General features: G+C 36.5%; 2 protein-coding genes across 6 annotated transcripts; both read left to right on the top strand.

The window, feature by feature from the left end:
- The first annotated feature begins 879 nt into the window (after positions 1–879).
- On the top strand, positions 880–4,655 carry LOC122281141 (RING-H2 finger protein ATL48-like). Its single transcript, XM_043092426.1, has 2 exons — positions 880–1,152; positions 4,308–4,655. Exons 1-2 carry the CDS (start codon positions 1,077–1,079, stop codon positions 4,478–4,480), a joined length of 249 nt encoding a protein of 82 aa, XP_042948360.1. The 5' UTR covers positions 880–1,076; the 3' UTR covers positions 4,481–4,655.
- A 2,939-nt stretch (positions 4,656–7,594) lies between these two features.
- On the top strand, positions 7,595–12,101 carry LOC122281139 (ubiquitin-conjugating enzyme E2-23 kDa-like). 5 transcript variants are annotated; one of them, XM_043092423.1, is made up of 8 exons: positions 7,595–7,753; positions 9,560–9,673; positions 9,801–9,874; positions 10,044–10,123; positions 10,217–10,331; positions 10,637–10,689; positions 10,902–11,030; positions 11,710–12,101. In XM_043092423.1, exons 3-8 carry the CDS (start codon positions 9,831–9,833, stop codon positions 11,844–11,846), a joined length of 558 nt encoding a protein of 185 aa, XP_042948357.1. In that variant the 5' UTR covers positions 7,595–7,753; positions 9,560–9,673; positions 9,801–9,830; the 3' UTR covers positions 11,847–12,101. The 5 variants fall into 5 exon arrangements, with proteins under 5 accessions (XP_042948357.1, XP_042948355.1, XP_042948356.1 ...); XM_043092421.1 differs by having other exon boundaries at positions 9,560–9,689; XM_043092422.1 differs by lacking the exon at positions 9,560–9,673 and having other exon boundaries at positions 7,597–7,753.
- Positions 12,102–22,466: the final 10,365 nt, after the last annotated feature.

Genomic DNA, 22,466 nt, shown 5'->3' with positions numbered 1-22,466 from the left:
ATGATTAGAATATTAATGAAATTACTTCACCTTGAATGTACTCACTATCTCCTAAAAGAAAAACGAAAAGCATATATGTTTTCTCTACTGGACTTGTAATAGAGTGAAGGGCCGAATCCTAACCCGGAAAGGCCCAATCTGAGTTAGGACTATCCAACCTGACCGATCCAAAGTTGCAATGCCTCCCAAATGGCAGGTAGAGTTTTTATTTTTTTAAATATTTTTTTAAAAAGACATAAATTTACTAAAAAATTTTTTAACTATTGAAAAAAACTCTCATTAGATATTATATAAAATTTATTAAGTAAATTTATAAATTGATGTAATTTTATAGAATTTGTTAAATCTATTTTATAATAAAATAAATTTTATAATTTAACATATAATATCAAACCAAATCAATTTTTCATTTAGATTTATAAAGTATTTTATCTCATCTTATCTAATATCATTATTATAATTTTATCAATTTTTCACATAAAATATAATAAATAATTCAACTTTTTAAAATCTCAATTAAATTTTTTAAAATTTTAAAATAATAATAATATTAAAAAATAATATTTTATTCATCTCATTTTATATCTAAATCTAAATCAACTCTTAAGGTAGCGTTTGTTTATCAAATTCATCTCAATTTATTTTATCTAATCATTACAACTTTTTCACCTTCTAACACAAAATATAATAAATAATTCAATTTTTTCATATTTTTAAATAATAATAATATTAAAAAATAATATTTTATTAAATTTGTAACTTCTATTTTAACTCATCTCATTTCAATTCAAATCAATTCAATTAATTATCCAAACCGATTAAAAACTTCAGTACTAAGTTTTCTTCAAAAAATTAAAATTAAAATGGGCATGGACACCCGGACGCATACAAGAATTTTCCTACAAAATATCCTATCGCTCCGGTGCTCAGAAACTTAAAAAGCCAACGCTCGCAAGGCCTATATAACAATTGGGCGTTTTGCTTCCCTGCTCTTCGACGATCTCTCTGCTTGTTTTTCTGGGTCTAATACTTTCTTGTAAAATAATTTGATAGATATTAAATATACTACGTAGGAGATGGGTACTACGGAGCCCAACTTGGAAAAGTTTTTTGAGGAGAAGAAGCGCGTCAGGAACCCTCTTGTTCCTATTGGTAAACCCCCCATTCTCAGCTTCCATTAGTCATTTTTTAAAATTTAATTTTCGTATTTATACCTCCATTTGGTTTTTTTAATTTTTCTTTAATGTCAGATTTATGTTCGTTTCTGTCAATTTGGGACTTTTCTTATATTGGGTTAGGTTATGTACGTTTACATTTTTATTAATCAAGAGGAAAAAGAAGAGCTTTGTGTGAGATATTTGCCTCAGCTAAATATTAACTATTTAGCATCATATTTTGGTGGGATTTGAGTTTGTAGTTCTAGTAGAAAGTGGCCCAGGTTGATGAAATTTCATCTGGGTATGGGATTGTTTGTCTTGTTTTGGCTGTATTAATGAGATTCGTATCAATGTTAGAAATAGTCATGATCATTTTTTTATAAAAAAGTTATTGGTAGTTTTTATGTATTATTGATGGTGTTCTATATAATCTGGCTATGTTTTTCATTTGTGTTACCAAGTTCCCTGTTTTTTTTTTTTTTTTTCTAATTTGGATATATTTGTTGAGAGACAATCGGTTTTTATTTCTTTTTCGGGGAATTTCTGGGTCTCATGTTTAGAATGCAAGAAAGTTTATTCTTCGATGTTGTCACCGGCGTTCAGTGTTGGTAATAGCATTGCATATAGCCAAGGTGAAGCGCTTTGCTTACCAAAAGCGAAGCACAATTAAGAAAACACATGAAGTGCGCTCTTTTTGGAGCTTTATCAAGTGAGCTTAAAGAGCATGGGGCTTTGTATTTTTTTGAAAAAAAAAATTAGTTCTCACTATTATTGTTTGAGAACTCCCGGTCTATTGGCTCAGGGATGATTATATACTTTAGGCTTACGTTCTTTGCTTTTTAATAGCATAGAAGTCAATGCCTGCAATTCTTGTGCTTTTATGGTCATTGTCTTTTTGGGTATATTATGATTCAACAATGTACTTTATTTTTGGTTGTGGCTATTAAATATCACAGTTGTATGTATTTTGTATAGCACAAGAGAATATATAAAATTTTATCCTCTTAACAAATTGAGTCAATAGGCTAAATAAGTTACTATCTTGCTTTTTTAGGCTTTTTTTAATTCTATTTTTATTCTAGTTTGTTATTATACATTATTGGTTTGAAAATGTGTGCTTTGACAACACTATTGTCAACCTTTTTTTTTTTTTTTAATTATTATTATTTTTTATGATGGGGGAACCACCCATGGCAAAGCCCTTAGGACTATGGAACCTAAACCCCTGGGGATACTAGCATAGCAATCCACCCCCATGGCCTCCCACTTAAATCAGAGTTTGATCCCAGGGGGAATCAAACTTGTGACATGGGGCACATGCACACAAGTCTGCCCTTACCACTTGGTCTACCCATGGGTGGGTAACACTCTCGGCAAGGTTCTCTTTGCATTAAGATTTCATTTCTTTGCCTAAGAAGAGTGGCAAACGTCTGTAAGACTGGTTCTCTGTGACTCCAGTTCTTTCAATGAAATGCCTTGTAGATTGGTTAATGATATTGTGATGATAGTTATTTGGAGAGAAATTCTGTCGTAAGGAGCTTCGAGGAAGCTGTGGGGCTTGTCTTTTGAAAGCAACAGCAAAAGGCTTTAATCTGTTTCATTAATGCTAGAATTTCAAAGTGGTCTGAAAGGTGAATTATAGAAAGATATTTGGTATGGTAATGGTACCTTAATGAAAGACTTTGGAACTTTTCAGGACTACCAATGTTGCTTTAAAGCTGGATCAGTGTGGTATGCAAAATGGATTCTTTGTTCTACACACTCAATATCCTAGGTGGGGACATTACGTTTTATTTTTATGCAGTTTTAGTTAGTCATGAAAACGTAACAATGTAACTGTTGCTTTCATCTATGCTTTAAGTTCCTCTTGGTATCTCTAGGATGGAAAGGCACTAAACTATTCCATCCCCAACTAGACGAGCCACCCATCCCCAGTGGGCAGGCAGCCGGCCACCCTGCCCCCTGCACTCACATGGACAGGGGGCTGAGTTTGGTCCCCGGCCCCATTCCACATGGGCAAGTGACCCCACCTAGATGCCGGGCGGACGGATTGGCCTATAGGCCGTCCGCCGTTTAGGACAACTCCACCGAGGATTCGAGTTACTCACTTGGAGTGGAAAGTGGGAGACAGCGATGACAACTACCACGGCAACATCGATGTGAGAGACCGACAGAGACGACGCAGCGTCTGAAGAGAGCATGAGGGTGATTCAGGAGATGTGGGAGAGGGGAGGAAATCAGCCACAGATAGAGAAAGGGGGGGGGGGGGGGGGGGGGGGGGGGGGGTTAGGTTATACTTTGCCTAAATGGCGTCGTTTAGGAAGTTTTTTAACTCCCTAAATGACCTCGATATATATAATTTTTTTTAAATGAAGTGTAACATATATTATATGATATTTATATATATGCAGGGGGCAGGCAGGGATCTGCACCCCTGTGTGCCCACTTGATGCTGGGGCTGGGCGGGCCAGTGCATGCAGGTGCCAGCCCAGCATCCTTACCCTTAACCTGTGAACCCCATAATATGTTGGCATGAAACTGAAAGAATTTGCAGGAAACCTCATATATGGGTCCATTGTCACAGCCTTGTTCAATGATCAATCCACTATAAATGGGAGGATGTTGTCTGTGAGAATGTGAAAGATAATCTTTCAGCTGCTAGTAGTGTGACCGAGTTTTTTTCTCTTCAAAATGGGTCTCAAGGGGACAGTATTACACCCTTGTGTTGATTGGACCAGCTGAAATTGCTTGATCTTTGAAGCAATCATCTCAATATTGGTTAATTGCCCTCTGACCTTTCAGACTCGAAGTAGCTGGAAGTTCTTGATTTGAGCTATAACTTTCTTTCAGGACCAGTTTCAATGGTGCTTGGGCAACCAATTTTTTTTGCTAGATTTTGAATTAGGAAGAAAAACCGAGTTATCCTAGATTAAAAAATTAATTATTTGCTGTCGTATCAGTTGATTCGGCCTGCCATGTCAGATGGTCGGAAAATGGTTGTATGCCTATCATTACTCTTTTGCGAGGTTGATCGTTAACTTTCTGAACATCAAGATTTATCGTCGCCACCTTCAATATTTTTAGCTGTTTATTTCTATCTAATGGATACTTGGTATATTTGTTTGGTTGATGGATATGCAAATACTGCAGGTGCCCTTCTGACAGCCGGGGTGCTCACGGCTGGCTTGATCAGTTTCAAACAAGGGAATTCTCATTTGGGTCAGATGCTAATGAGAGCTCGTGTGGTTGCCCAAGGTGCTACGGTAGCACTAATGGTTGGTACTGCTTACTACTATGGGGATAATCCCTGGCGATCAACATAAATTATGTACACACTGCTTTGGATCTTTTCTTATAACATGTTATGTTATTGATTTTATCGACTGGAGGACGATTGTCCTTTTCAGCTCATGCACCTTTGCAATTTTGCTTATACAATCATACATATATGCCAATCATTACGGCTATTCTGAATAAATTAAGTTTCCTAACGATCAAGAAAGAGTGTTATCAGTCACACTATTTGATATTATTTGATATGATGAGTTAGATTTTTATTTTAGTTTGTTTAGAGACCTAACTAATTAATTAATTAAACGAATCATTTATGGTCATGTTTTTCTGATCTAAATTGCTCTTTTTTGGTTCGGTTCCTAGAAGAAATTAATTTGGTGGGCAGATTAGCAACATGTGGGAGGACAAGAAAGATTCCCCAGTACAAAACTTAATAAACATGTGTCTGAATCTTCTGGGCCATGAAAAACGAAGAAATTAAAAAGAAAAACAAGATTCTTGAAGTTTATATATGAAAAACTCGAGAGAAATATCCTATATATCTAGCCAAGCATGCATTGATCATCTAAACCTCATAAACAGTCAAAAATCGACAGACAGCTTTGTCCAATGTGTGTTGCATGAAAGCTTTAACAGCAGCTGCAGAACTGCATATCTGCACAGGCATGGAAAAACCACAGAGTTTACCACATAAAAAAATAATAATAAACTAAAAAAAATTATTATTAAAGTTATCACTGGGAGACAATTCCCAGCACGTGATCAGGGTAGGGCAGCTCTTAGGATCCGAGGATTACAATGACAGATATTGTCCTGATCCCCCCCAAGAAAACTAGTGGCTATGAACATTTGTATGACGTTCTAATCCAATGAAATCGATTCACAAGTAGCTCGGCCCCGGCCCCCTTCCATGCACATGGGTACAGAAAACTGGGCTGTCTTGCTTGCATGTCTTATTTCTCTCCCAAAAAACAAACCCTACTGCCAGATAGATTTCACATGGCCACTCTCACGTCTCAATCTCACTCCTTGTATGTATAAAAACTCTATACACATGTACATTTCTACGTACGCCTCAATATAATAATCCCTCTCCACCTCTTATCTCTCTGCCATTGTTGAGCTACTTGAGAGTTGATGCCTGAGCATCATCATGGCTTTAGGTCCATCATGCAGACATTTATGTAACCAGCTTAAGGTTAAGGATGGTGAAATGTTTGGAGTGAAGCTGAGGAGAAGAGGAAGAAGAAGAAGAAGAAGAAGAAGAAGAAGGCAAGGGGAGGTTGGAAAGAAGGTCCAAAAGCTGCAGAGGATTGTGCCTGGTGGGCATGTTCTGCAAGCGGACAACCTTTTGCTTCAGACAGCTAATTACATTCTGAATTTGAGGCTGCAAGTTCATGTTTTAAAATCTGTTCTCAGCTTGCACGAACAATGACTTCTCAGCTTTCTGTATATTATCTCGTTGACCACTTGTGTTTACAGTTTACCATCCAATGCCGCTTGAATATTTTATTGTATGTATCGATCAAGATCGAATATCTGCAATATTTTTTTATTGGTACATTACTCTTTTATTGTCTCTTGTTTTTAATAGGAGTCGGTTCGCTCTCTCTGCTGTATGATCAGCTTGTTGATTATTGTGTTGATATAACCAGTACAGTCACGTGTAATTAATCATCAAAATTGTAATAATATTTCGATTGTGAAAATTTTCTGTATTTCCTAGCTTGGGATTATCTTAATTTCTGTCTTAGCTAATTATAATGCATGCGAGCAATCCTTTATCACCAAGACCATTATTGGATCAATGTAACGCTTTAATGGAGGGTCCAAATTACGTAACTTATATTCTAAAAGAATTAATCGATGATATAATTAGAATCTCATTAAAAAACTTATAATATCATCCTTGGCTTGGCCAAATCATGAGGATGCTGGCCAAAATTTGAATTATTTGTGTAAAAGAATCATGTTGGATTGGTCAAATCTAAAATATTTTATATTTTTACTATAGTAGTTAGCTAAATATGGAAGAATACATTTATTCACCAAAGATTAAAATACTACTTTCTCATCATTATAATATAATTTATTAATTTAATTATAATATAATTATTAATAATATTAAATTGGTAGAATTATAAATTCTTTTAAAAATATTAATTTAATAAATTTTTTTATTATATAGAGAATGATTGGTTAATTTAATATGGGGATTGAATTTATTGTGGGGTTAAATAAGTGTGATATTGGCTAAATTTTGAAGATGAATTTGATCAAGCAAATGAGGATGGCTCTAAAAAGCAATAACTTTTTATTCTCCAGTAATGTGAGATCTCATTTATCACCTACATCTATCATTATCATATAGGGTATTACAATATACCCTCTCTTAAATTCTCGATGTCCTCATCGGGTCTGTTTGTTATAGGTAGCATGACTCAAGCCCTAATTTGATACCATTTGTAACATTTCAATGGAAGATCTAAATCACTATGACCTATACTCTAAAATAACTAGTCAATGGAGCTTCATTGAAACCTTATAAAGAGCAAGAACTTCTTATTTTCAAATAATATGGGATCTCATTTACCACCTACTTATATCTTTATTATATAGGGTATCACAATTTCACTTTTTTAAATTCCCGACATCTTCATCAAACCTGTTCATTATAAGTTGCACGGCTCAAACCCAAATTTGATACCATTTGTAATTACGATTTAGTCAATGATATAATTAGAATCTCATTGAAATTTAATAAAGAGTAAGAACTTCTCATTTTTAAATAATGTGAGATCTCATTCAATACCTATTTTTATTTTTATCGTATAGGTATCACATAATTGCCTTTTATATGCATAAGTGACATTAATTACACAATTCATGAATTGATTAAAAAAAAACTTAGAACATCAAAATAAAGCTAAATTAGAAAGAAGACGAAAACAAAAATCTATATACACATTAGTAGGCCATAACATAAATAAAAATAAAATTGATAGTGATTTGATGTACAAAAGGTCAAAAGAAAAAAGAAAAAAAAATCACAAATCATTATCTTTTATAATCCAGTTTTATCACAAAAATTTCTTTTCTAATTGACTCGTTATATTATGTTATATATATACAAACTTACTCTCTTTCACTCAGTTAGCGTATAATTTATCATCCACAAATTTCACTTCTTCCTATTTTTCTTTCTGTTGGTTTCTCGGGGCGTTTTCCTCTTCGGTCACAAACACAAGCTCAACCCGTAGAAGGGTCATTGAGATTTTCTCTCGGAAAATTGAGTGGAAACTGTAAGACACCAAGGTTTCATTTGTGTTTTCTCACATTTTCTAAGAAATCAGTCAGACGGAGCGCAATTTATGTATTATTTACTCTCTGTTTACCGGTACTGCATAGATCTTGTTTGTGCAGTGTGAACTTCGTCCAGCTTTTGGCTTTGAAAATTGAATATACCTCCGCCACTTTTTTTTATTCCTTTTTGCTTAAGTTAGCGTATAACTCATTTTCCGCTATTTGTTTCTGGAAGAAAGTGATGGAGCGTGAGAATTTTATGTGAATATGGGGTTGAACTGGTTTTTATAAAAGGATTCAATATCTTGCTGTTTGTCCATCATATTCCTATCGGTGACAAAAAGAGTTCGTAAATTAAGTGGTTGCATTGTTGATCTGCCTCTCTATGCATTGCCTTTTCTGATCATTTCTCCGTGGCCCATGAGATTTTTTAATTGGGAACTCGAGCAAGTTAAGGCAATTTCAACTTGTTCTAACCACCAGTGTTCTTTCTAATTTCATTGGGAATTCGAGCAAGTTACGCCAATTTCAACTTATTGGATTGAAAATGATCGTATATGCTCATAAAATTATTGGAATATCTTTTAATATTTCTCATGATCGCCCTATGGGAGTGATCTTAACCTTTGATATTTTTTAATATTATAAAGGAGTAATACATTTGATCCATGAAGTTTGTTGTAGGGATCCGTGAAGATAATGCATGCTAATGCATCAGTTTGCTGCTTAGGTAGTAAATTTCTGTTTGTTGAAATGGACAACGAAATAGGCTAAGAGATATTGTGTTATGACCAGAGCATACTATCGGTGTGTGCTTTTATAAAGGAAGGTACCTTGTTTGAGCTTGATAGGGAGGCATTTGAATGAAAAAAGGGTTTTTTTTTCTTTTAGCAATAGTAATACTTGTTTTATTAGAAATAAAATGACATAATGTTTAGCTTTTATATTTTACATATATTTGTCTTTTAGACACATTGTGCAAATGCTTTCAACTTTATGATCAGGCTCATAGAAGGTGAGGAGTCATAGGATCAGGAGTGATTTTTTTTTTTTTTTATAAAATTGCAACCTAAAAACACTCATAAAGTTGAAATCAGTCATTAAAATCCACAGATCTTATTCATTAAAGAGCTTGTGGTGGAGAAGGTGATAGTAATAGGATTAGGAGTTTTTAGGCTGCAAGCTAACGGTTTGAAGAAATCTGAGTTCTACTTGGTTTGCTATGTTGGTTAGATAGTTTTAGACACTTTCTAATTGACCCAGAATTTTTCGTTTAACTTATGCAAAAGATCCATTTTTGGAAACAAACTCCAGGTAGAGTTGGCTAATGTTGCTTTTCAGTCTTATTGTGAGATTTCTTGGCCTCTTTTTCTTCCTTTTCTTCACCTTCCTCATGTTATCTCTTCTAAAGGGTCAAAGATATTGCTTGGCATTGCATGCCTATGCTTTATGTGTCCATCACTGATACAGTAACGGTTTTATTCCCATCATCTTGTATTATCTTTCAGTTTAAGTGTTGGGGTATGTTATTTTTTATGTTCCATCTTAGACATCATTTACCTTTGTTGCGGTGCTTTAGTGGTGTTTTTCTTTAAGATTTCCTTTAATTTACTTTCTGAGTGTGGCCTGTCCTACCCTGAAAGTTTAACAAAGTGAAGATGTTAATGGAGGAAGTTTAAATATTGATAAGTGGGTCCTGTTTTGTGATATCATGGTCTGTTGAATCAAATTTCTGTTTTTAGCAGATTTAAGTGATATTGTTATAAGATGTCTTCATTTACTGTTTTTTTTCCTTGGGTCAACAGATATGTGTCTCCCTTATTCTTAGTTCAATTGCTAAGGAAACTCTGGGGTTTCTTATTCTTTTGCTTCCATCTTCTCTATCTCATATAACATCTTGCGAGGCTCTGCAAAAGACAGTAGGCACCTATTCTTGTACGTCAAACTATTTATCTTTAACCATGTTGTGTCCCTAAATATTCCTGAACAGAAGTGTATGTGTTATTCTGTTGAAGTTAATTCAATTTCTTTGATGGATTATAACAGGCTGTGGAGTTTTAGTTTATAATAATTAAGATGTCTTCTCCAAGCAAGAGGAGAGAGATGGATGTGATGAAGTTGTAAGTTGCTTGCCATTGTTAAATCTGTGTGTGTGTATGCACTTCAGTTTGACAAAGTTGGCCTTCTATCATGAGTTCTACTTAAGGCTTGCAGTTCCAGTTTCACATGCTAAAGTTATGAGTGATAATCTTCTTTCTGGCACCTCTTACATGTGTTAATGTTGTCCAGGATGATGAGTGATTACACAGTGGAGACAATAAACGATGGACTCAATGATTTCAATGTAGAATTCCATGGTCCAAAAGAAAGTATTTTCCTTATGCCCTTATTTAAAACCCCTTGGGTTGTTTAGAATCTCCTTTAATGATGTATTCTTTATGTGATATGACCTTTCGTTTCAGGCCTTTATGATGGCGGGGTTTGGAAAATCCATGTTGAGCTTCCTGATGCTTATCCATACAAGTCTCCTTCTATTGGGTTTGTGAACAAGATATACCACCCAAATGTTGATGAACTGTGAGAACTTGTACCTCAAAGCAATCTTGTCACTTATTTTTCCAACAGAACACTTCGGCTCTAGGAATATATAGCTGCAATGAACAAAGCATTTGGGAGACTTGGTCATATAAAAGGTTTAGTTTCATTAGAATTTAAAAACACTTGGGCTACCTACTGCTTCTTTAAGAAGCATAAATCAATGGAAATATGATTTCTTTTCTGACTACTTCGTCATCAGCAGTTGCAAAATTGACTGCAGGTAATATCCTTCTGAGTTTATTGTCAAGGAAGCTGACTTTGGTTTTTTATTTCACTAATTGCAGATCTGGTTCTGTGTGCTTGGATGTTATTAATCAATCTTGGAGTCCAATGTTTGGTAATTATTAATTAACAGTTCTTGTTTCTTTTAATAAAAGCTTCAACTATTGTGTAGTTTATACACGTCTCTATTCATGTTTTCAAATGTTAATACCAATTCATCCCTCCCTGATCCAAACCTCTCTCTCTCTCTCTCTCTCTCTCTCTCCTGAATCGTGTGGATTCACTTCTATTCCTCTCATAATATACCCATGTTTTCTGTTGCCGCAGATCTGTTAAATGTGTTTGAAGTGTTCCTTCCACAGCTCTTGCTTTATCCAAATCCGTCTGACCCACTTAATGGTGATGCTGCATCATTGATGATGAAGGACCGAAAGCAGTATGATCAGAAAGTAAAAGGTGAAGCTTTATTACAATGTGAATTCCCTTTCTTTTTGCAATATTGGCAAGTGTTCTATCAAATCGACATCAAGGAAGAATCAGAACTGAATGAAATTTTGCAATTTGGGAACTCACATTGGCAGTGACATGGTTTGTTTTGAGCACACGGTTGGCATTTATTTCTGAAATGAAATTTAGGTAGATAAGATGATTTATGACCATCTAATATATATTGTTCGTTTAAATGGTGTAGGAGGAAGAACCTATAAAATAAAACAAACATAAAAATTCTGATGATTTGGCCACAAATCTCTTCAGAAATACCTGCAAAATTCAAGAAGCGTGTCTTCAGCTTCTTAGTGGGGCTCGGTTACTAGATTTATTCTTTTATGTAGTCTTTCCCATCTTCTTTTAACATTCTAACACTTAAAATATCGAATTTATTTCCCAATATAAGTCAGTACCACTTACTTCAAGAGTATGGTACTGGGAAGTACTTTAGTCATTTGAGTCTAATTATAATATATTCTTCATCGATATTGTTTTTTGGCTTATCAGAAAAAGGACATTGTTTCTTGACACATCCACTAAAAATGATCTAAAAATCAGTTGTTTCTCTTGTTGCTAAAGGGATAGAATTGAATGTCATATCTGGAATTAGAAATATAAGTTTTTCCACTTTTATCTGTGGACACAGAGTACTGTGAACGATATGCAAAGAAGGAGAATATCACCAATTCCATAGCTGAAGTGGACAGTGGCAATGAGGACATAAGTGATGAAGAAAGTGGTGGTTTTAGTGATGATGATGTTGCAGGACATGCAGACCCGTGATGGACTGCTGCATCTTTGTTCTTGATCTTAACCCACCCCTAAAGCTCAAATAGCCGCAGCAATGAAACGCTATAGTGTGTTTACATGTTCGATTGTTACTAGTTGTATGATGATGTTTTTATTGCTTGTAGAATCATAATGGCACCAGATACTTCGATTGTAACACCCCTGGACTGATATTTAAAGGTACGGGGGATGAAATGGAAAACAAACAAACAGAAGAAATTGACAAGTCAAGTCAATGTTTTTAACTTACGTTCCATTTCAAGTTTTATTATTTCAGTTTAATTTTTTTTCATTGGCCAGCTTATCTTATTACTATTCTTGACTCGATGCAGGCGATATTAAGGATAGTTGATGCAGTATCCTTCTTATTTATGAATGGGATTGGCAGAATTATCTTTTATGCCTTTTTTAAGGTCATATTGGTTTTATGTCTTGGGGCTTGGACCTATTTTTCCATGGTTTTCTGATCAAGACTGACTTGTATATATCATACCTCTATGAATATATATCATAAAGGGTATGCACTATTCTAATGTCATAGGGATTTGATATTAACATTGAACTCCAAAGGGTTGGCCCAAGTGTGGAAGGCCTTGGTCCTTGGTCTTGGGGTATCACTCCTTTTAAGTTCTAAGGTTCAACACCTCATAGGTGCAAACAATCATTGGGGATCACACACACGATAAAAAGCTAGCGATTTAACCAGTTCCATACATGGGTAGGTCTGAAAGGCCCTGCCTTGGAGAGGTTCATCGATGTAAAAAAAATAAAATAAAATATTAACATTGGGTAATTGCCTAAATTCTAATTTCATATAATTTTATATTTATGTCAGGGTGAAACTATCAAACTTAATTTTGTCTTTCATTGGTTCATAGGTCTTTTTTATTTTTTGGGTAGTAGTTCTTAGGTCTTTTCCTTGGCTCTTAAAATATGAAAAAATAAAAAAATAAAATTGTTATGGTCTAAATTGTAGTTTGAGCTGTTATTGTGCTTGTGGGTACACTGTTGTGACATTTATGACAATTTTTGAAGTCATTGAAATGTACACATTAGTAATGAATATACTGCATGTCAATATGCTCGTGGTTAAGAGTTCAGACACACAGAATTTGCAATTTTGAGGAGTGCATATCTTCAATTATTTGTATTAACCTTGGTTAAGTGAATCACGCTTGTCTGTAGTATTTACCTTTTATAATCTTTTCCAAAACAAGCTGCTCTGTTTACCAACCATTTAGATAGATAAACAAGTTACATAATCGTTGGCAGATCTCCATAAATGAAAACTCTTCTTGCACCCGTGTTTTGCATCGAAAAGCTTTTAACTTTTATGACATTATTGTGGGATTTTTGTCATGAGTGTTGTATTCTTCAATCAATAAATGCAAAAATTAGATATACAGAGGAAAGAATACGAGACTTTCAAAATTTTCATATTTTCAACTATTTTAAACTTGAACAGTTAAATTTTTAATCATTTAATGAAAGATTGGATGATGTGGTTCAATGAGAGCAAAGCTTGAGTCTCGTAAGTAATGTGTACTAATAAAACCGAAATAAACAATGAATGTGAGAGCACAGTATGTGCTTGTAATAATGCCTCAGAGAAAGGAAGAACTTTTTATATTTCCCTCGTATATAGAAAGCTCACTGTACATGACATATTTATAGAGGAATACCAAAGAATACAACCAGATCTCATCCTAATCCTACGGCTCATATTTACACATTCGGTTATATGGAATATTCTAGAGCTAGGACAACTGTAGCTCTTTTATTGGTTGCTCTGCTGCTGTCCGCTGCTTCTCTGTTATGGCCTTGGTGCGTGACTCTGTTTCTGGTGCAGCACTGTCCTTATGTGCAAGGACTGTCAGCTGCTGCTTTTCTGTTGAGGCCTTTGTGCATGGCTATGAGGAATCTGGTGCAGCCTTGTTGCTCTGTGCAGTGACTGTCTCAATAGGCCCCCGCGAATCAAGCGGCACCATGGAGATGGTGAGACTTGATCGAAGGAGATTAAAACGAGCAGTTGAGAGAGGTTTAGTAAAAATATCAGCAATTTGATCCTTAGACGAAATAAATGAAACCTTAAGTGTTTTTGCAGCCACACGTTCTCTTACAAAGTGATAATCTAAAGCCACATGCTTGGTGCGAGAGTGCAAAACAGGATTGACTGATAAGTATGTGGCACCTAGATTGTCACACCACAACGTAGGACAAGCAGATAAAAAAATGTTAAGTTCACCAAGTAAGGATTGTAACCAGAGTATTTCACAAGTGGTGTTTGCAACAGCCTTGTATTCAGCTTCAGTTGAGGAACGAGCAACGGTAGGTTGCTTCTTGGATCCCCAAGATACAAGATGTGAACCAAAATACACACAAAATCCACCGGTGGATTTGCGATCATCTGGGCATCCGGCCCAGTCAGCATCAGAAAAGGCAGATAAGGTAAATGAAGAGGAAGTAGAAAAATGTAGACCATGACTGGGAGTGAGACGTAGGTAACGAAGAATGCGTTTAACCGCTTGCCAATGGGAAATCTTAGGACAATGCATATATTGGCAAACTTTGTTAACCGCGAATGAAATATCAGGCCGTGTAAAGGATAGGTACTGAAGGCTCCCTACTATGCTACGATAAAGTTGTGGATCTTCAAATGAAGATCCATCTAAGGCCGTGAGTTTCACTGATGTAGACATAGGAGTTGATACCGGTTTCGAGTTATGCATATTGGCCTTTTTAAGGAGATCGGTTGTGTATTTATTTTGTGACAAAAACAAGCCCCGAGAATTTCTAACAACCTCAAGGCCTAGGAAATAATGCAAGCAGCCTAGGTCTTTAACTGGAAATGAAATGCGCAGAGAGGAAATAAAATCAGAGATCAATGACTTGCTAGAACCAGTGACAATAATGTCATCCACATATATAAGAACATAAATGGAATCAGAGGCAGTGCAAAAAATAAACAATGAAGAATCAGATTTAGATGCATGAAAACCAAGAGTTAAGAGCTTGTTGCTTAATTTCGAAAACCAAGCTCTAGGAGCTTGTTTGAGACCGTAGATAGACTTACGCAGCCTGCAGATGTGCGTGGGATGATCTGGATTTGCAAACCCCGGCGGTTGTTGCATGTAAACCGCTTCCTCTAAATCACCATGTCGGAACGCGTTTTGAATGTGCAACTGGTGTAAGGGCCAAGAAGAGGTGACAGCAATGGAGAGAAGAACACGGATGGTCACAGGTTTAACGACTGGGCTGTAAGTTTCGGTGAAGTCAACCCCGGCTTGCTGATGAAACCCCTTAGCAACAAGACAAGCTTTTCGTCGTTCTAAGGTACCATCTGCAAGTCGTTTGGTTTTGAGCACCCACTTGCAGCCAAGGACATTGAGGGAAGGTGAGTATGGAATGAGGTCCCAGGTATGGTTAAGAAGGAGAGCTTCAAACTCAGAGGACATTGCCGCACGCCACTCGGAATATTTGGAAGCCTCTGTGAAAGAGGTGGGTTCTTCCGGAACGAAGGGGGTTTGAGAAGTAGTGAGGTGCAGAGATGGGTTTTTGGTAGGCCAAGGGATAGTACCATCAGTTCGTTGGAGGGGTCGGTGGATGTGATTGCGGGATCGGGTTAGCATTGGGTGTATGGAGGGAGCGGCAAGTAGAGGGGCCTGTAGCGCAAAGGGTGAGGAAGGGGGTTGCGGCGCAGAGCTTAAGGAAGGGGATGACCTAACTAAAGGTGAGGAAGGGGGGGTATCGGGCTGGGTTAGATGTGTTGCTGAGGTGGGCTGAGTGTTAAGTGGTGAGGGTATGGGGGCTGGCCGAGTGTTATTTGGTGAATGCCCTGATGGGTTTGTGTTGGGAAATGTAGGTGCGAAAATGGGCTGAGAAGTTAGAGATGGGCTAGGGAGAGGCAATGGGAAGTGAACATTAGGGATGGGCTGAGAAATGTCTTTATTGGAATCAAACGGAAAGACATGTTCATGAAACTGAACATCACGTGAGGTATAGACTCGTCCTGTAGGAATGTGAAGACATGTGTATCCTTTATGGTCAGGAGTATAACCTAAAAAGACACATGGTTGAGAACGAAAATCCAATTTATGACGATTAAAGGGCCGTAGATTGGGCCAACAAAGACACCCAAAGGTTCGTAAAAAGGTGTAATCGGGTTTGATACGAAAAATTATTTGAAAAGGAGATTTGTTTTGAAGAGTTGGGGTAGGCATTCGATTAATGAGAAAAACTGCAGTTGAAAAAGCTTCAGCCCAATATTTTTGAGGAACAAAGGCATGAGCTAATAGTGAGAGGCCGGTTTCAACAATGTGACGGTGTCGCCTTTCAACGGTGCCATTTTGAGCATGTGAATAGGGACACGTCACACGATGATGAATCCCATAAGTTTGACAAATTTTGTGCAAGGGCCTAAACTCACCACCCCAATCGGTTTGAATGGAAATGATTTTAGACGAGAAATAATTGAGAACAAATGTGTGAAAGGCTAGAAAAATAGAGGCAACATCCGATTTAGCTGAAATTGGAAAAATCCAAATATATTTTGAAAAATCATCAACTATTGAAAGATAAAAACGACAACCGTTAGAGGATGGCACAGGCGCCGGTCCCCAAACATCTAAAAACAAAAGATCAAAGGGTCTAAGGGATGGAGATGTCATAGGAGGATGAGGAAGTGTGTGTGATTTTGCTTGAGGACAGGCAAAACAAGGAGACATCCGGTTGCTGGAAGAAACAGGTAGATGAAATTTGTTGATGGTAAGGGTAGTTGTTCGTGGACTGGGATGTCCAAGACGGGAGTGCCAAGTTTGAGCAGATGTTCGTTCACCAATCATTGCTTGTGGAGAAGGCTGTGAACGGTTTACTTGCGCCGAGACACTAGTTGGTAATTCATATAACCCGTTCCTAACGTGGCCCTGAAGAAGTGTTGCCTGGGTGTGCAAATCCTTCACAAAGAAAGAGTTGGAGTGAAATTCAAAATACACAGAGTTATCAATGCAAAACTGACGAATAGAAATTAAATTGCGAGTAATGGCTGGAACATGAAGAAGCTGATTAAGAAAAAAATGGCCAGATGGAGAGTATAAGTGAGCTGAACCCATATTGTGAATGGGAAGGGTTGATCCATCCCCGATGCTAACTTGGTCAGAGCCTTGATAGGAAGCAGCATCCAGATTTAAGTTGGCGAAATCATTGGTGAAGTGGTTCGTGGCCGCTGTATCTGGGAACCATGCATTGGAGTTCGAGACTTGAGATGGTACTGAAGTGAAATGAGCAGCAAATGGTGCAGGGGCAGAGGCTTGATATGTGTGATTGAGCCTCTGATAACAGGTCACCGCCGTGTGACCTTGCTTGTGACAAATTTGGCAAGTGATCCTCTGATTAGAGTTGAACTGATTGAAGTTGCCACGTTGTCCCCCACGACCACGTCGTCCCCTTGAGAAGTTGCCCCTGCCTCGGTTTGATGTAGTAGTGGGGAAGGATTGCCTCGACGTGGTGTTTGCTGCAATAGAAGTGCCTGAAATTAAAGAGGTAGTTTGATGAGCAAGTCTTGACTCATGATTCAAAAGATAGCTGAACACTTGAGGAGTGGTGAGAGGGTCAGGTCGTGTGGTTAAGGATGTAACAAGTGATTCATAATCACTGCCGAGCCCAGCTAACAAATAAATGACAAACTCTGAGGATGAGAGTGGATGGCCAGCAGCTCCAAGTGTGGCGGCTAAAGTGGTAGCTTTGTGAAAATAGGTATGGATTGAATCAGAGCCTTTCTTTAGAGTGGCAAGCTGGAATTTAGTTTGCATAATGTGAGCACAAGACTGAGCCGAAAACATGGTTTGAAGCGTAGACCAGACCTCGGAAGAGGTAGAGCAGTTGAGGACTTGGGCTAAGATAGTATCGGACAAGAAAGCATTAAGAGTAGAGATAATGAGTTGGTCTTGCAGAACCCAATCTGTATAAGCTGGATTAGCCGCTCCGTTGATGGTGGAAGGTGGTGGAGGGATAGAGCCATCCACATAACCAAAGAGACGATGACCAGTCAAGTAAGGGACGATCTGCGCCTTCCATAATAGGTAATTTTCTAGAGTGAGTTTTATGGTGATGAAGTGAGAGGAAGAGTTTGTGAGAATGGGATTTACGGACGGTGGGGGGGGAGAAGTGACAGAGGAATTTGGTTCAGGCATGGAGGTGTGGAGAAGAAAAAAAAGGTGAACGAAAGAAAAGAGGAAGATAAAGGAAGGAGACAGAGAGAGAAAAGGAAAGAAAAAAAAAAAGGAAATGAGAGTGAGGATAAGTCACGGGACGTTAGTCCTGAAGGTTCTCTGATACCATAATAAAACCGAAATAAACAATGAATGTGAGAGCACAGTATGTGCTTGTAATAATGCCTCAGAGAAAGGAAGAACTTTTTATATTTCCCTCGTATATAGAAAGCTCACTGTACATGACATATTTATAGAGGAATACCAAAGAATACAACCAGATCTCATCCTAATCCTACGGCTCATATTTACACATTCGGTTATATGGAATATTCTAGAGCTAGGACAACTGTAGCTCTTTTATTGGTTGCTCTGCTGCTGTCCGCTGCTTCTCTGTTATGGCCTTGGTGCGTGACTCTGTTTCTGGTGCAGGACTGTCCTTATGTGCAAGGACTGTCAGCTGCTGCTTTTCTGTTGAGGCCTTTGTGCGTGGCTGTGAGGAATCTGGTGCAGCCTTGTTGCTCTGTGCAGTGACTGTCTCAATATGTACTATTCGTAAAAGTGTAAGTATATGTAGTACTACTCATATCCATAATGTATACCCACCGTTTACATCATGGTTGGCAAGTCTGCATCATAGATAAAAAATACGATAATTAATAAGTAAATCTTAGTGGTTTCAACAAATATATAATAGCTTAATGGGAAGCCGACTGAGAAGGTCAAGCATGGCATTCAAAAAGTACTGACTGTTCAAAAGGCCGACTCCTCCTGATTTATTTGAAGTGTCAATTTATGCCTTCTGGCTCATTTTTAACAAGTCCTTGTTGGCAGTCACATTACATAGATGCTACTTCAAGCTGCCTTGGTAATATCAGCCAATTGGCAATCATAAGTGGTTTAAGCAAAATTAGGCTTGTTACTTTCAACTTGTTTCTCAATTCCAATTAGCCATACCAGCTTACATAAACAAGGAAAGCAAAGTATTAGAGCAATTTGCATAAAAAACCTTACTGGTTTATCAAAAAATGAATCGGATTCCCATCTGGGTACTTCCCATTTTGATCTTTCTCATCAGTCCAATCGCAATTTCTGAAGAAGGGGAAGTGAAGCAGGCACTAGTTCAATTCATGGAGAATCTCTTTCCAGAAAATGCACAAAAAGGTGGCAACTGGGGCTGGAACTTGACCTCCGATCCTTGTAATGACAAATGGGTCGGAGTGACCTGTCTTCAAAACTGTGTGTGGAGAATAGTTCTTGAAGGTCTCAATCTCACTGGATTTTTGAGAATCCTGGTACAAAATTAGCACAAAACTCTACACCATGCCTTGTCAGTGGAATCGTGGTATTTTGCATCCATCCCCTTTTCTGGTAGCAAATTTTTTTTTTCGTGTATTCTCTCCATAATTTCATACGATAAAATGCAAAACTAAATATTTTTTTGAGTATTTTTTTTCTTTCATTTTCAGGGTCACATGATGACCATACATTTGACTAGGGAAGCAGGCTATGTGTTGCAGCCAGCATTGCTGACGGTTTGGCATACATGCACAAGGAGATGCATCAGTATGGGATTGCTCATGGGAACCTAAAATCCACAAACATTTTGTTTGACAGAAATAAACATATGCGCATCAGTGAATATGGTCAAATGATTGTTGACAATCAAAAGTGTAGAGGCAAAAATTTGCTAGGATTAGATGACTGAATGATAAGGTTTATCTTATCATTATTTGATTATATTTGGATGAATGTAAAATAAGAGATAACTTTATCTTTAACAATATTGAGTTTTTCTAGAAGTTTATAAGTTTGTTTAGATAAGTCAGTTACATGATTTTTGAATCCATAAGAGTCTGCAATTATCAAGACTCGAAGCTGAATACAGATAAGAAATTACAGTAAAGAGTTATCGCGAAATGTCAGCAACCAGTCAAGAAATGTTCTCGCGACTGTCAGCAGAGTCCTACTGTGACTAGAACTCTTTCCAGACTTCCTATTTAAAGGGATTTGGTTTTGTATCTCAGCAAGGAATTTGAGCCACGAATTTTAGAGAGTATATTCTAAGTATTTATGAGAGAAAATTCACTTGAGAATTTTCTTTGAATTTTCATATCTTCTTGAGTGTGATCATACTTTGAGTGTGAATGAACATCGATTGGATTTCAGCCTCTGGAGTTCCAAAATAGAAGTCAACATTTGAAGATCGCCAAAGGTTCTAACTGCTACTGCGGTAGAAAACAAACGGGTCATTTATCTAGGCAAGTAAGAGAGTCGAATTGTAAAAGTTTTGTAATTGATGATTGCTTGTAATTATTCTTCAAACAATAAGATTGACTTTCCTGGGTTTGACTGCCCGTATGGTTTTACCTTTAAAGAGTTCTTTAAAGGATTTCCCTTCGTAACCAATGGTTGTGTCTTACAAAGTTTATTATTTATTTTAAAGTATTTGATATTTTATAATCTTGATAATTGAGATCTAATCTATTTGTTCAAAGAAATTGGTAGACAATTTCATGGTCTACAGGGATACGTTAGAAATTTCAATTGGTATCAGAGCGTGATTCACTCATCCGAGTGTGATCCGTACCCCTGCAATATATTATCATTGACTGCCCCACCACACTTCAATGGTGAAAATTATGCATATTGAAAATTACGTATGCGAGCTTTCCTCAAATTGTTAGATGAACGAGTGTGGTATTTTGTTGAACGAGAATGGACTAAACCTGCAACAAGCATTGATGCTTGGACAAAAGAAGAGATCAATAACAGTAATTGGAATAGCAATGGACTGAATGATATCTTTATGGCTGTATCTCCTGAAAAATTTAAAATAATCTTCATGTGTGAGGTTGCTAAAGTAGCATGGAAAATTCTGGAGGTTACACATGAAGGAACAAAAACTATGAAAAACTCAAAATTACAACTGTTAACCTCTAAGTTTGAAGATATTAAGATGCTGGAAGATGAAAGTTTTAATAAGTTTTATGCTAAACTTAATGATATTGTTAATTCCAGGTTTAATCTCGAAAAAAAATTTGATGATTCAAGAATTGTGAGGAAGATCCTAAGGTCTCTACCTGAAAGATTCAGACCTAAAGTTATTGCTATAGAAGAAAGTAAAGATTTGGATACAATAAAAGTTGAAGAACTGGTTGGATCTTTACAAACATATGAGTTTTCACTTCCTCAAGCAAGAAAAGGTAAGTCTATTTCTTTGAAAACTGTAAAAGAAAATCATAAGGACTCCTCTGATGAAGAAAGTTTAAATAATGAGGAAATAGCTCTCATTGGAAGAAAATTTAGAAAATCCATGTTTAATAAAAAGGGTAGTGGAAAATCAAAAAGAAGAAAAGAATTTTCTGGTAAGAAAAATGAATATGAAAATTGAAATAGAGATAAAAGTGAACAGAAAGACAAAGTAAAATGTCATGAATGTTTTGGGTATGGTCATATAAGAATTGAATGTCCAAATTTCAGAAAAAGTAAAGGAAAAGCTTTGAATGTGTCACTTAGTGACAGTTCTGACTCTAAAAATTCATCTTCTGATAATGAAAAATCTTTTATGGCTTTTTCTTTTGTCGTGAATGATCTTACTGAAGTTGAACTAACAAAAGCTGAAAGTAAATGTGCCTTTAGTGATTCGGATGTAACACTTGTTGAAGCTGATAAGGATTTTAGCATACATGAAGCATATAATGATGTATGTGAAGAAGTAGTCAAATTAAAGAAATTCAACAAGAATCTATACAATAGACTCACTGCTGTGGAAGGTGAGAAAAATAATATCTCAAAGGCACTAAAAAATTCTGATGTTGAAATATCAAGATTAAAGGATTAAAAGATTGCACTAGAAAAGAAATTAGAAGAACTTTAAGAGTGCAAAGGAAAAATAGAAACACAGAAATTAGAAAAAATGTTGAGTTGTTAGAAAGTGAGTAATGATAGAACTGGACTAGGATATATAACTTCAAAAGGGAAAGAAAAACTAGCATTCTCATCCGCTGCTACATCATCTAAATGTATAGTTTTTGTAAAAGGAAGTCAAGTTAAGAATGTTCAAAATCATCTATCATCCAAACTAGTTCATTCAAAAATTCTGCATGATAAATTCATTCCTACTTGTCATAATTGTAGAATTGTTGGTCATATAAGACCACTTTGTTTTAACTTTTACCAAGTGCAGAAAATGAATGGTGAAAGAAATACACAAAAGAGAGGGAAGAGTCTAAAAAATCAAGTTGAGAATATGAATCAACAGATAAACTTTTTAAGTCTCAAACTTAATGAACTAGTAGATTTTTACTTTCAAAATAAAGAAAGATCATACAAAATAGTGTTGATGAAAAGAATAGGCTAAAATTTAAAACAAAGTGGGTGGTCAAAGAAGATGCCATGTCACATT

The sequence above is a fragment of the Carya illinoinensis genome, chromosome 11 (assembly GCF_018687715.1).
Source record: "Carya illinoinensis cultivar Pawnee chromosome 11, C.illinoinensisPawnee_v1, whole genome shotgun sequence".
In the NCBI taxonomy this organism is placed as follows: Eukaryota; Viridiplantae; Streptophyta; class Magnoliopsida; order Fagales; family Juglandaceae; genus Carya; species Carya illinoinensis.
Note: the sequence above shows the minus strand (reverse complement) of the source record. Positions and strands in the feature narration are given on the sequence as shown.

Bases quoted from the DNA above. Each gene is read 5' to 3' on its own strand.
- LOC122281141 (XM_043092426.1), top strand. From the start codon at position 1,077: ATGGGTACTACGGAGCCCAACTTGGAAAAGTTTTTTGAGGAGAAGAAG. The intron at 1,153-4,307 runs GTAAACCCCCCA...CAAATACTGCAG, and splicing joins GAACCCTCTTGTTCCTATTG to GTGCCCTTCTGACAGCCGGG.
- LOC122281139 (XM_043092423.1), top strand. From the start codon at position 9,831: ATGTCTTCTCCAAGCAAGAGGAGAGAGATGGATGTGATGAAGTT. The intron at 9,875-10,043 runs GTAAGTTGCTTG...AATGTTGTCCAG, and splicing joins GAGATGGATGTGATGAAGTT to GATGATGAGTGATTACACAG. The intron at 11,031-11,709 runs GTGAAGCTTTAT...CTGTGGACACAG, and splicing joins GTATGATCAGAAAGTAAAAG to AGTACTGTGAACGATATGCA.